At 48.5% G+C, this 13,147-nt stretch overlaps 1 protein-coding gene and 1 pseudogene across 2 annotated transcripts in view; one reads left to right on the top strand and one right to left on the bottom strand.

Moving 5' to 3' along the window:
* Positions 1-7,566, top strand: part of LOC143695900 (uncharacterized) — a 139,118-nt gene extending 131,552 nt beyond the window's left edge. The window contains 1 exon segment of the mRNA XM_077191101.1: positions 6,341-7,566. Coding sequence (XP_077047216.1) covers positions 6,341-7,430 — 1,090 coding nt within the window. The 3' untranslated portion in view covers positions 7,431-7,566.
* The window catches only part of LOC143695956 (uncharacterized), a 758,734-nt pseudogene that overhangs the window by 643,601 nt on the left and 101,986 nt on the right, over positions 1-13,147 (bottom strand). The window lies entirely within an intron of this gene.

The following is a 13,147-nucleotide window of genomic DNA, read 5'->3' as shown; positions in this document are numbered from 1 at the left end:
ATAAGGCGCTTCCTGTAGAGAGAGAGCTTTCCTGAACAGCTGGAGCTGTGATTACCAAGGGGATGTAACTCGGAGCAGGCCGGGGTCAGGGGAGGATATCCCGCCGAGGCTCGGTCGGAGTGTGGGCAGGGTCTGCTACCGGAATCGGCAGAGGGGGATCTTCCCGTGGAGACCGAGCCGGAGCGTGGGCAGCCCCCACATGGCTTATGGCGGCTGATCCGGCAGCTCCCGGCAGAGAAAAGGCAGGTGGGAGACCCCGGCAGCAGCAGCGGCGGTGCCCAGCGCAGCTGGCACGGGCAGGGCAGCCGGGGATGGGATGGCTGGGACCCGCCCTCGGTGCGGTCGGCGCGGTGACCTCGGCCCACGCGGCAGGACAGAGCAACCCCCATCTTCCCCAGCATGGCCGGCAGAGCGGCCGCGGGCCGGGCAGTGGGAGCAGGGCACACAAATTCACCGCCAGCGCCGGGGCAGGTGGAGCTGCCCTGGGCAGTGAGCCCGCACCTGGGATGGAAACCGGGGCAGGCGGAGCTGAGGCGGGCAGCGAGCCGGGACCCGGGACAGGCGCCCCGGCCGCGAACGGAGGGGGCAAGAGCTGCAGAGGATCCCACTCTCTTTCTGACTTTTCCTCTTGTTCCCCTCCCTTTCATTTCCTCTTTTTCTTTTCTTGTTTTGTCTAGGGGCTTTCCGATACTTTAAAGATTTTTATTCTCCTAAAATCTACTGTCTAACTTATGGCATATTCTCTTTCTTCTAGATTAAACGGGTTTTTTTACAAATAAATCCAGAACCTAACAAATCTAAACTTCTGCTTGGATGCTTTGAAATGGTCGACAAGCTAACTCACGACCTCCTAATGTTGTTTTTCTCATCACCTTTTTATTTATCCTTTGGCAAATTAAGCATCTTTCAGTAACTTGCTTTGCTACTCCAAAAATCCCAGTGCACCCATAGTTCCTTAGAAAATGATCACACAAAGCTTGAGTACCCCAGTGGGTTTTCTGATGCATGTCTTCTAATATTTTCCTAGTAAGCACATTTTACTAAGTAATTGTCTTCCATCAAGAAGTTTCCATTTCCCTGATTTATCTTGTTCACTTCCTGTCTTGTTTAATTCTTTTTTCTCGGCTTCCCTAAACTTTGGAATTTCCAGTTTTTCCTCGTTTGGAGTTAATATTAACATAACTCACTCAGCTCCACTTTCTGCTGTATCCTTGGCTTCGTCATCTGCCAAATTATTTCCTCTTATTTCTGGGGTCTTTCCCTTTTGGGGTTCCTCAATATGTACTATAGCTATGTCTTTTAGGTAATTTTAATGCCTCTAAAACCTCTGAAATAAGTTCCTCATGTACTAAACCTTTTCCTCTTGAATTAAGTAATCTTTTTCCTTTCCAAATTTTTAAAGGTATGTACTACGCTAAAGGCATACCTTCAATCAGTATATATGGTTCCTTTATTTTGTGTTAAATATTCTAGTGCTCTTTTTCAAGTATATAATTCACGAGTTTGAGCTTACTAGTTTAAGGTTAATTTCCCTTTTTCCATGGTTTGCATGTTGTTCCCATCAACTACTACATACCCTGTACTTTCTCCTTTTGCAAGGAGTTGTATCTCTGTTAGCTAACATAACTGCCAAAGGCCTATTTTGGGGTATCTCTGCTAGTATGCTTGTATTCCCTCTTTTTTTTTCTTTTTTTTTCCCTGTAATCCAACTTACTGGTTTTCTGTCTCATTTTTCAAGATCTCATCTATTCATCTTCTGCCTCTGTTTTTCACTTTCACTAACAACCGAAATACCACTTTTCTTTCAACTACACACTTAAAAATAAAAAACCTTTTTCTCACACTACTTTCAGTGCAATCCACCTCCCTCCAAGGAGATATAGTGAAGTTTAAAATACACAATCTACATTACATATACTTTGATTTGTCTACATTCACTCGCTTCTATTTCTCATTCACTTCCACACATTCTTTCACACGCTCAGGACACAAAGTGGATCCCTGTTGACAGAGAATCGCGGGTCCCTGTGGCCCCCTCCCCTTGGCGTTGGCCTCTGGGTCTCAGTATCTCCCGGCCTCCTGGGAGGGCCCTGACTCTGCTGCCTCCGGTGCCCGTTCACCTGTGAGGCTGATTTGTGTCACTCACACTCTTCAGCTACGGCCCCCTCACAGGCCCGGGGGGACAATGGCCCGTTTGCAGTCACACACATGCTCTGCCACAGCCCCCACCCACCCAAGGGACAATGGCTTATTTGTGGGTCACACACACCTCTTTCCACAGCCCCCCCTTCCCACCTGCCCGGGAAGCTGAGGCTGATTTTGTGTGTGACTCACTCTCACACACAAACAAGACAACAATAAGGTACCTTTTACTTTCACATCACCTATTACAAGTTTAGGTGTTTCTGATCAGTCCTGGTGCTCTTGGATATCCCTCAACCCATCTGTGTTGTCCAACCCCAGATGCTCTTGGGTGTAGGAGTGTCAGGGGGTAGGATGGTCAGGACGGACGGAGACGAGAGATCTCTGCAGCCAGGCCCTGGAACTCGCGGTTTATTGCAAAGGGCCCGGGTGCAGGGCCCTGCTTGGAGCTGCCAGGCACAGCTCGGAGCAGGCCCGAGAGAAGAGAGGGGTAGAGAGGATGAGAGGTTGAGTGAGTAAAACGTAAGAGAGCAAAAGCGTAAGAGAGTAAGGTTCCCATTACAACACAATAAATCTTCTTTTGTGTCGAATGTTCTATTTCTCAACAGCCAATCTAGTACAAGATGCACGTCCTATAGCATTTACATACAGCCTATAAGAATCATTACAGTACCACACTGTGTTACATTTTAAACCGTAAAAACTCCTCTTTGGACCCCTTCTGCCAAGCTGGCAGGATCTGCTCTGACCCTTGGATCTGTCTGCAAGCAGAGGGAATTGTTCCATCAAAAGGGGATTACCTTCAGTTGGGCCACACCATTGTTTTCCTGTTGTTCACTAACTGAGGTATCTCAAAGGTTGCTTTGATTTCAATCTTGCTTCTAGTTTCTATATTGTCAAAATCTTTCGCCAGACAATCATATTTATAAGGCTTTCCTGTTTCATCTTCCCCAACACTTGGGCATTTTTTTATTTCTCAATCCACCTGTGTTGTCCAATCCCAGATGCTCTTGAGCATATTCTCAATCCGGCAGAATTTTGCTTAACCCTGAATGCTCTTGGAATATTAATCCCTCAACCCAGCAGTTTTTAATTCTGGATGCTCTTGGGCACTCTTATCCCTCAACCCAGCAGGTTTTTAGGAGCCCCTTTTGTCCCATTTCCTAGTGGATTGGGCTAGGAAACTCCTCTGCTCCCTTCCTCCAAGGGGTCCAGCCCCTCTCTGAGACCCAGTCCCAGTTACCCCGGGGGATTCTCTCACTCCTTTTAACATCCACTTTGTCTCTTTACTGGCCACTTACCGCGGAAAGTCAGAAACGCAGCATGGGAGACTCCAGCACTCACTTGGCAGGTCTGGCACAACCAGCCCGCCTCTCATTCACTCACATTCATCCCCCCTGAGAAATACTTACCAATCCCTTTTCCTTCCCATGTTCTTCGTGTACATTACTACTCTTAGGGGGCCAATTGCCATGGTTGTAGGGAGCCTTTTTCCCTTGTCTTTGTTTTATTGTCTCCTTTTGTCCACCATAACCTGCGTCTGCCGGTCACCCCAGGGCAAACAGAGCGAGGCTGCCGAAGAGGGCAGGGGGCACCTTCCCCACTCTGACTCTCCTGAAGCACCGGCAGCGAGGTGTTGGTAACCATCCTCTGCTACCAAATTCTGAAAAACGCCAATCACTTGTTTTTAAACTTTTTAAAGTTTAATAGTAATAAAATGGTTATAAAAATAGTAATACAATTAGAGTAATAAAAATTTGGACAATTAGGATTTAGGACAATACAAGACAATGGAAACAAAGAGTTACAAACGGCTCGGGTACCTTTTCCTGGGCAAAGTAAGCCCAAAAACGGACACACGTTAATAGAGGATTAACTGTGAAAAACCATAGCCCATTGCATATTTGTACATCTCATACGTGATACATAAATTCCATTCCAACAAAGGATTCTGTCTGGTCAGTGTCAGCTTCTTCCTCTTCATCCTGATGGCATCTTCAGGGCTGAGCAAGGCAGGAACAAGTTCATTTCTTCTGATAATTGAGCAATAAAATATTCTTCTCTGAAAGATTTAGGTGTCCTGTGGCTGCTATCTGGTGTGAGTCCTCATTCCTTTTTTAAAAAACTATCCCACATACATAGTTTCTATTTTAACATTATGTTATAACCTAAAACTACATTTAACTCACTACTTAAAAAAATTATTACAGCATAACTTCCTAATATAACATGTATAATACTCATTTTAATGTTTGTGAAAAGCCAATCATAGACATTTTTCACACGGGCTCTGTCAGCAGCAGTGGAAAGAGCAGCCTAAGAGCAGCGGCTCCAATTGCCTTCCTCCAAAAACCTGAGAGAGGGACAAAAAACTGAGAGAGGGCCAGCAACTGCGCCCAGCCCCTACCCCCAGCCTGAATCCTCCGGCATCTCTGCACCCTTCCCCCGTCCCCCCCTCCCCCGCTCCTGGGAAAACTCCCAAAAAAACAGAGGTCCCAAGCACCCAGCAATCAGCTCTCATCAGCAACTCAACCCTAACCCTAACCTTCTGACAGCTGCTAAGTTTTCTGCAAAATCATTCATTTCTCCAAGGACCCAAACCAAATCCTTAGAAGAAAATCTGGATCCTTCCATGTACAATCTGTATTTCCCAGATGTTCCTTGCTCCTCGTCCCTGTGCTCAGGGTGCCCTCCCCAGCCCGTATCCCAGAGCCGGTCCCTGTCCTGCCGCAGTGTCCAAAGGCGCCCCCCGGCGGGCAGGGCCGGCAGCTCCACGGGGCCGGGCAGCGGCCGGGGCGTCCCGCAGCCTCCTGGGGGCCGGGGGCCACTGCCGGCCCTGCCCGGGGCTGGTGGGGTCAGGCAGCGCCCGGCGCTGAGCCCCGGCTGCCCCACAGCCCCGGCCCGGCCCCGCAGCTCCCCCCAGGCCCCCAGCCCGTGCTCCCGGTCCCGCACCTCTGCGCCCGGTGCTGCCGCTGCCCCCCACAGAGAAACCCCCTGAAACCCTGACCTCCTTGTTTTCCTCTCCTGGAAACCGGGGATACAAATGATCAGCTGGCAAATGTTGAGGATAAGACCCTGCTGAAAAACATCCCAGTCCTCAGTATTTTTCTCTTCCTCTGCTTCCATCATCCTTTTCCTTCCCACAAAGATTCCTCCTGCGGCTTTTTGCCTTAAGCATATTGCTGCACACTCCCCCTCACCCAGTCCCTTTGCAGCACACCAACACCATCCATGCCCTGTTCTCCAAATGCGAGGGGAATTTGGGGAGGTGGGAGTGGGGCAGCGCCAAGGCCGGGCCCCCCCGCGCTGTCCTGGCGGGAGCGGCTGCAGTGGGGACCGAGTGCGGGCGGGAGCGGCCGAGAGCCCAGCGCTGCCCCAGCCCGACCTGCCCCAGCTCCATCCCTGCCCCTGCCGTGGGATGCTGTGGGTTTGGGGGCAAGAGGGAGCCGGCAGCGGGTGCTGGGCCTGGGGCAGGAGGAGAAGGGAAGGAGAAGCAGGGTTGAGGAACAAAAGGGTCAAACGATGCCCATGGGAGGAGAAGGTGGGATTGTGCAGAAGGAGGAATAGCAGGAGGAAGAGGAGTGTGAGGAAGAGTGGGGACACCGGAGGAGGAACAGGAAGAGGAAGCAGCACAAGGTTCCACCTCTCCCTGTATCTGCAGCCTCTGACCCCAGCCCCAGGAGCGTTGCCCCCCCCACATGCAGCAGGTGACCGGGGATTGGGATCCACAATTTTCCCAGGGGTGAATCTTGGTGTTTCTGAGCTTTCTTGGGCTAATTGTTGGTGCTTTGTTTTTTTGTGGGGGCTGAATCTTTATATTTGGAGCAGGCTTTTGCTGAATGTTGATGTTTGGGAAGTTATTGATCTGTGTCTTGATGTTTGGAGGACTTTTGTGCTGAATTGTGGTGTTTTGGAGGTTCTTAGAGACACAAGATGCCCAATGACCTAATGAGATGAACTTGGGCAAGGAGGAACTCCCAGGCCAAGGCACTCTCATCTTGTTTTTTTCTCCAAACCAGGATTTTTCATTCCTAGGGCGTGTCTGGATGGAGGAGGAGGAAAAGCCCTGGAGATTCCGCACGAGGAGGGGCTGCAAACCCAGCCCAGGGAGCTGCAGGGAGGAAAGAGCCCCCTTGAGCCAGGAAGGCGGCCAGAGATCCAGCCAGAGCTCAGAGCTGGTGGAGAAGCCTCATGGCAGGGAGAAGCCCCACAAGTGCTTGGAATGTGGGAAGGGTTTTAGTCGGAGCTTAGATCTGATCCAGCACCAGGTGATCCACACTGGGGAGCAGCCCTATGAGGAATGTGGGAAGCGTCTCAGCTGGAGCTCCAGCCTCAGGCAGCACCAGGTCATCCACTCTGGGGAGAGGCCCTTTGAGTGTGAGGAATGTGGGAAGAGCTTCAGCCACAACTCTGTCCTGATCCAACACCAGAGGATCCACACTGGGGAAAAGCCCTTTGAGTGTGGGGAATGTGGGAAGAGCTTCAGGCAGAGGGGCCAGCTGATGCAACACAAGATGATCCACACTGGAGACCGGCCTTATGAATGTGGGGAATGTGGGATGAGCTTCTGCCAGAAGGGGAGCCTGATGCAACACCACAGGATCCACACTGGGGGAAAGCCCTATGAGTGTGTGGAATGTGGGAAGAGCTTTAGATACAGCTCTGGCCTGAGGAAACATGAGAGGATCCACACTGGGGAAAAACCCTATGAGTGTGGGGAGTGTGGGAAGAGCTTCAGCATCAAGTGCCAGCTGACGGAACACCAGAAGATCCACACTGGGGAAAAGCCCTACGAGTGTGGGGAATGTGGGAGGAGCTTCAGAGGAAGCTTGGCCCTGATTCGGCACCAGGTCATCCACACGGGGGAACGGCCCTACACCTGCTTGGAATGTGGGAAGAGCTATGGGTGGCACTTTGACCTGAGAAAACACCAGGGCACCCACACTGGGGAGAGGCCCTACGAGTGTCCTGAGTGTGGGAAGAGGTTTCACAGGAGCTCCGATCTCCTCAAACATGAGCGGATTCACACAGAGGAGAGGCCCTTCCGCTGCCCCGACTGTGGGAAGGGCTTCAAGGAAAATGCCAAACTCACCATCCACCGGCGCATCCACACCGGGGAGAGGCCCTACGAGTGTGGGGAGTGTGGGATGAGATTCTCATTGAGCTCAACTTTCACCCGACACCAACGGAGGCGCCACTAAGGGAAGCCCTGTGAGTGCCCCGAGTGTGGGAAGAGCTTTGTGCGCTGCTCCAGCTCCATCCCCCATGAGAGGATCCGCATCGGATGATCCCCAGTGACCCCCATTGGGCAGAGCCCTGATGATCCGTGGTCCTGGTGATCCAAGTTGGAAGGCATCTGGCTGGGGGGCTCCACATCTTCCTGGTTCTCTGAGGGTACCTAGATAAACCCAGAGGCAGGAACCTCCATCAGGATGCAGGCCTACAATGGGAATTCCTTGGGAAGAGCAGATTTGTTGAATTTCAATCCCATAAAATCTTTTGCATTCAATCCTATCTTCTGGTGACATCAAGGAGTACTGAATGGTCCCTGAGGTATATTCTGGGTTGACTATTTGGTGCTTGTATCCCCAGTCTGTTCTGTTTATGCTGAATAATAAGTTTTACACCTTCAAGACCTGTCCTGAGAGTGAAGGGGTAAAGAAGCAGCATGCAGTTTGTTTTCAGAAACTGCACTTGCTCCTCCACATTCCTGCTCTGGGACTGTGTTGTCTGCGGATGGACAGACAGCGGGACAGAGCTCTCCTTTGCTTTTAGTTAGTTTTAGCTAGCTGAACCAAACAAGTTCCTGAACTGTGGTGTTTTTTTCCCTTTTCTTTGGACCTGTTTAAACCTGCTCTGGCCTGAACACCAGAAGAGCACGGGCAGCTCACACCTGTGGCCCACCGGGCCGGGCCTGGGCCGCGGCATTTCCAGCACCAGAGGGACTGATAAGGGACTGAGTGAGCTGAGCTACAGCCGACAGAGGGACTTGGTGAGTTTGTCTCTCTTTTAGAGCAGCAAGAGGTTTTACTGTTTTGTTATCTTTATTGAAAGATAAAAATATCCATTCCAGAATATGCAGTTGATCTTCCCAGTTATCACTTCATTGACACGGTATTCCACACGGTATTTCATGGTCCTTCAAAATAAACACTTGAACACCAACATAGGTATCTAATCTGTTAACAAATGTGTGTGGTAAGGCTAATTCAATTTCTTCAAAGGTCTTTGCTGCTGGGGTCAATTGCCTCTCATCAGTAGAGGAGGTGGTGCCTGACAGCAAATCATGCAATAGTTGCATCTGATGATTAGTTATGCCTAAATATGATCTAATCCAACCTATTAAACCAACCAATTTCTGTACATCAGTAGCAGTTTTAACATCAATGTCTAACTTCACAGGTTGAGGCATAACTTGAGTGCTAGTCACTAACATACCAGTATTTCCAAGGCATGTGTTCCTGCACTTTCTCTGGGGCAATGATCAGACCAAAAGCTTTCAAATTTGTCACAGCACATTGTTTAAGAGCTGATAACTGTTGTTTGTTATCAGATGCCAACAAGATATCATCCATGTAATGATAACAGTAGCAGTTATTAAATTGCTCCTGCACTTTTGACAAGACCTGTGCCACAAACCATTAACAAATAGTTGGCGAATTTTTCATGTCTTGGGGAAGTAGCCTCCATTGATATCTTTTATTGGGTTCAGGGTTCAGCATGATTATGGAAGGCACAGTAAAAGCACATTTTTCTTTGTCTTGCTCAGCCAATGGAATAGTGAAGAAACAATCTTTCAGATCAATGACAACTATTTGCCATTCCTGTGGAATCATTGTAGGCGTAGGAAGGCCTGGTTGTAAAGCTCCTATTGTTGCCATTACAGCATTTATCTGCCGTAAATCATGTAAAAGTCTCCATTTTCCCGATTTGTTTTAAATAACAAAAACAGGGGTATTCCAGGAATATTTCAATATTTCCTGCTTGCAATTGTTCTGTGACAAATTCTTGCAGGGCAGTAAGCTTTTCGCTAGAAAGGGGCCACTGGTCAACCCAGACAGGTTTATCTGTCAAGCATATCAAGGCTACAACTGGACGTTCATTGCCCTGCATCACAGTGGCCCCCATTAAAAATCCGTAGTAATTTTGACACCCCATTGAGATAAACAATGTCGTCCCCACAAACTTTGAGGAGCATCGGCAACATAGGGTCTGATGTTAGCTTGTTGGCCATCAGGATGTTTCACATTAATTACAATGGCTGACAGGCCACCTGTTGTAGCACCACCCAACCCCAGAAGTCCAAAACTTGCATGAGTGAGAAGCCACGATTGAGGCCAGCAAAGTCACGAGAGTATTGTGACATCTGCTCCAATGTCAATCAAGGCTGTTACTGATATGGTTCCTGGATGACATCCACTGGTGGTGAGGATGCATGTCTTTTCTGAATGGTTCTCCGTAACTTTCTGAGCCCAGAACACTTGAGGTATCCCTGTTGATCCAAAACTTCCTGTGCCACGACTTCGGTCCACTGTATTCAGAACAGAACTCACAATAGGTACGAGTTGAGCAATGCAAGTTCCTTTCTGAATAGTGACAGGAGGGTCATCAATGGATACCATAGCATGAATCTGTCCCAAATAATCAGCATCAATAAGCCCTAGATGCACATGAATACCTCTAAGTGTAGTTCTTGATCTTCCCATCAAAAACGCACTCAATCCCCATCCTATTGGACCATAGGCATCGAGGGGCACTTTGCACATTTCTTTTGTCAGAATGGTTACTGTGTCAGCGGTGGGTATATCAATCCCTGCAGACCCACTTGTTGCCCCTGAGTATTGTTCACAAATGTTTAGCTTTGCAGTGCTGGGGAGGCCCGCATTTGCTGCTGTGGTTCTTGGGGTATTTGTTTTCCCACATGCCCCTTTGCGCTCTTCTTCCTGTTTCCCTGCAACAGCTGACCATTTGCACGATATTTACTCCTGCATTGTTTAGCACCGTGCCCAAATTTAGCACAATGGTTGCACATAACGTTGCTGCTTGCATTTGATTTAGATGTTATTTTCTGGGTATTACACTGTGCCATTACTTGCCCTTGCTGTCCACAATTATAGCATTTCGATCAAGGTCTTAGAACTGCAGCAAGAGCTGCTATTTTATGGTCTACAGAACCAACTTTTGAGCAAGCAGTAATCATTTGAGGCAATGTGGGTTCTCCAGGTAAAGTGTCAATAATCTTTCTGCAGCCTGAGTTTGCATTTTCTTTAGCCAAATGTATACAGAATTTGTGTCGCAAAGATTCATCATCTGCCTGTTTTTCAATGGCTGCAGCAAGCTCTTCCACAAATTGCAAAAATGGTTTTCTCATCCCTTGTTGTATAGTATCATATCTCTGTTTTGGAGCTGCCATTTCCATTGATTTAATTAAAGCACTCGTGCCAATTTGCTGAGCTTGTGCCAAAATTGAAGGATCCCACCTTGCCTGTGAATCTGGGTTAGCAAAAGGCCCAGTGCCCAGTAGGGCATCAACACCCACAGCATGATGAGGGTCATGTTGAGGCAACTGCATATTTGTTACAGCTGTGTGCTCAGCCACTTGCCTCCAAGTTTCTTGAAATACACCGTATTGTACTGGCTGGAATGAAATAGTAGCAATATGCATGATGTCATAAGGTGCAAGCATATCTGCATTAATTACACATATTGATTGCATTACGTCTGAGGAATTAATGCCATACTGAGCCACTTTGGATTGGAGATCTTGCACAACCTTCCAGGCAAAGACGTGATGACTGTCATCCTGCCCTGTTCCAGGAGCTGCTTTAAAACCTGGAAAAGCCATAGGGTTATCACAGGCAACATTTGCATTAGCACTGTTCTCCTGAGGTACTCTTGGAGCACCTAATCTTTCTATCATGTCCCAATTCTTTTCTTCAGCTGCTTTCTTCCTAACAAATTCCCAAAACTCCTGAGTGTCCAGGTTTAGAGCAAATTTGGGAGAGAATCCCCCAAAGGAGCTCCAGTAGGAAAGCAGATCCAATCTGCTCTTCTCCCCCCAACTGGTCTGGGAGAAAATACCTCCTTGGAGAAAGGTGGAAAAAACCTGTTTATTAAACAACAAAACCTTAACAATATCAAACAATAAAATCTCTTGCCACTCCAAAAGAGATGACAAACTGAGAAAGTCCCTCCCCGGGTTGCGGGTCAGCTCACTCTGTCTCTGATCAGTCCCTCCGGTGCTGGAAATGTTGCAGGCCAGGCCTGGCCTGGTGGGCCACAGATGCAGCTGCCCGTTCTCCCCTGGGTGTTCAGTCCAGAGCGGGTTTCAAGAGCTCCAAGGAAAAGGGAAAAAAACAAAAGTCCCCACAGTAGGGAACTTCTTTGCCTCAGCTAGCTAAGACTAACTAAAAGCAAAAGAGAGCTCTGTCCCACTGTCTGTCCATCCGCAGACAACAACAGTCCAGGGGCAGAAATGTGGAGGAGTGAGTACGGTGTCTGAAAAAAACCTGCTGCTTCTTCTCTCCCGCTGCTTCACTCTCTGGAACAGTCTTAAAGGTGCAAAACTTATTATTCAACATAATATAAGGTGCAAAACTTATTATTCAACATAACATAATTGGGGATAAAAGCATCATATAGTCAACCCAGGACACTGAGGCTCTCAAGGAAGCCCAGTTACTTGACGTGGGGGCAAAGTCCATGGGGCAGTAGGGCTACAGCTATTAGAAGGTGAACTGTCAACAGTTCCCTGCCCCAACTCCGATGTTACTGCGGGCGACTCATCACTTGATTTGCTGTCGCTGTCACTGTCAGGTAATGGAGGACACGACCTTGCAGATTGTTCAGGCATCTCAGAGGGGAGCGAAGGGGCAGATGGCTGGGCTAGAGCAGAGGGAAGCAGGGGGGCAGATGGCTGGGTTTCTCTCTCTGCTAAAGACATTTCAGCTACCTGGTGCAGTGGTGTGGTGTATACAGGCACCATCAGGAGCTGCTGCGCAGCTGTGACATAAAGAGGTTTAGGAGTCTGAGAAGGAGATACTATGGCAGTTTTCCCAGAAGCTTTGGCAGCTTTCCCAGAAGCTTTGGCATCCAGCCCAGAAGCTCTGGCAGCTTTCCTGGAAGCTTTGGTAGCCTGCCTGGTAACTTGCATGGCACCTGCACCTTCTTCAAGGATAGATTCACCAAGTTCCCCATCAGAGGCCCCCTCTGCCTCATCCCCTTCATCAGTTTCTGTTATCAACCCCGATTCTTCATCCACATCCTGCTCTGTTTGTTCCCGCTCAGTTTTCCATTCCTTTAATGCCTCAAAAAGCAATCCCCAGGTCACAGCTAGATCAACAACAGTTTTATCTCCCACTCAGATGACTTCCTACAGTCTGTCCCCGATTTTTTCCCATGCTTTAACACTAAATGCTGTGTCGGGATCAGTGCCAAAATCCTGTGATTTAGCCCACAGCAATATACTACGAAGGGCATAGTCTGAAGTATTAATTCCCTTATTTCTTAACAAAACTTTCCATGTAGCCAAAACAGTCTCTTCTTCATTAGATAAATTATTTCCCATTATTACTAGTTGGTGGCTCACCTACTTCCAGGTGTCTTGATAGGAGAAAATCAGGTCTGGACTTCCCTGTGGCTTCCACCCGCCATTCTCAGCTGCACCAACGCCGCCTCCCCCACTACGTCCCAGTGAGTCATGGCTGCCAGTCTCTAGGAGCCCGTATGGGTCCAGATCAAGTATGTTCTTAAGGGTGTTGAATCACGTTGGGATTACCAGATGTCACTGTCAGGCCAGTCATGACACAAGGCAGAGACCACAAGCAGTCTCAGATGGCAACTCTTTATTATCGAACATGGCTGACCTTTTATACCCTTTCTAATTGTTTGTATTTCTTCTACCCTAACTACTGGCCACAATAAATCAACATAATATCATTTGGGATAAGTTACAGTGACTTCAACTAACTTTCTAAAAATACTTCATCCAGCTGCAAAGTTCTCT

This window comes from Agelaius phoeniceus, chromosome 27 (genome assembly GCF_051311805.1).
Source record: "Agelaius phoeniceus isolate bAgePho1 chromosome 27, bAgePho1.hap1, whole genome shotgun sequence".
Taxonomy (NCBI): Eukaryota; Metazoa; Chordata; class Aves; order Passeriformes; family Icteridae; genus Agelaius; species Agelaius phoeniceus.
Note: the sequence above shows the minus strand (reverse complement) of the source record. Positions and strands in the feature narration are given on the sequence as shown.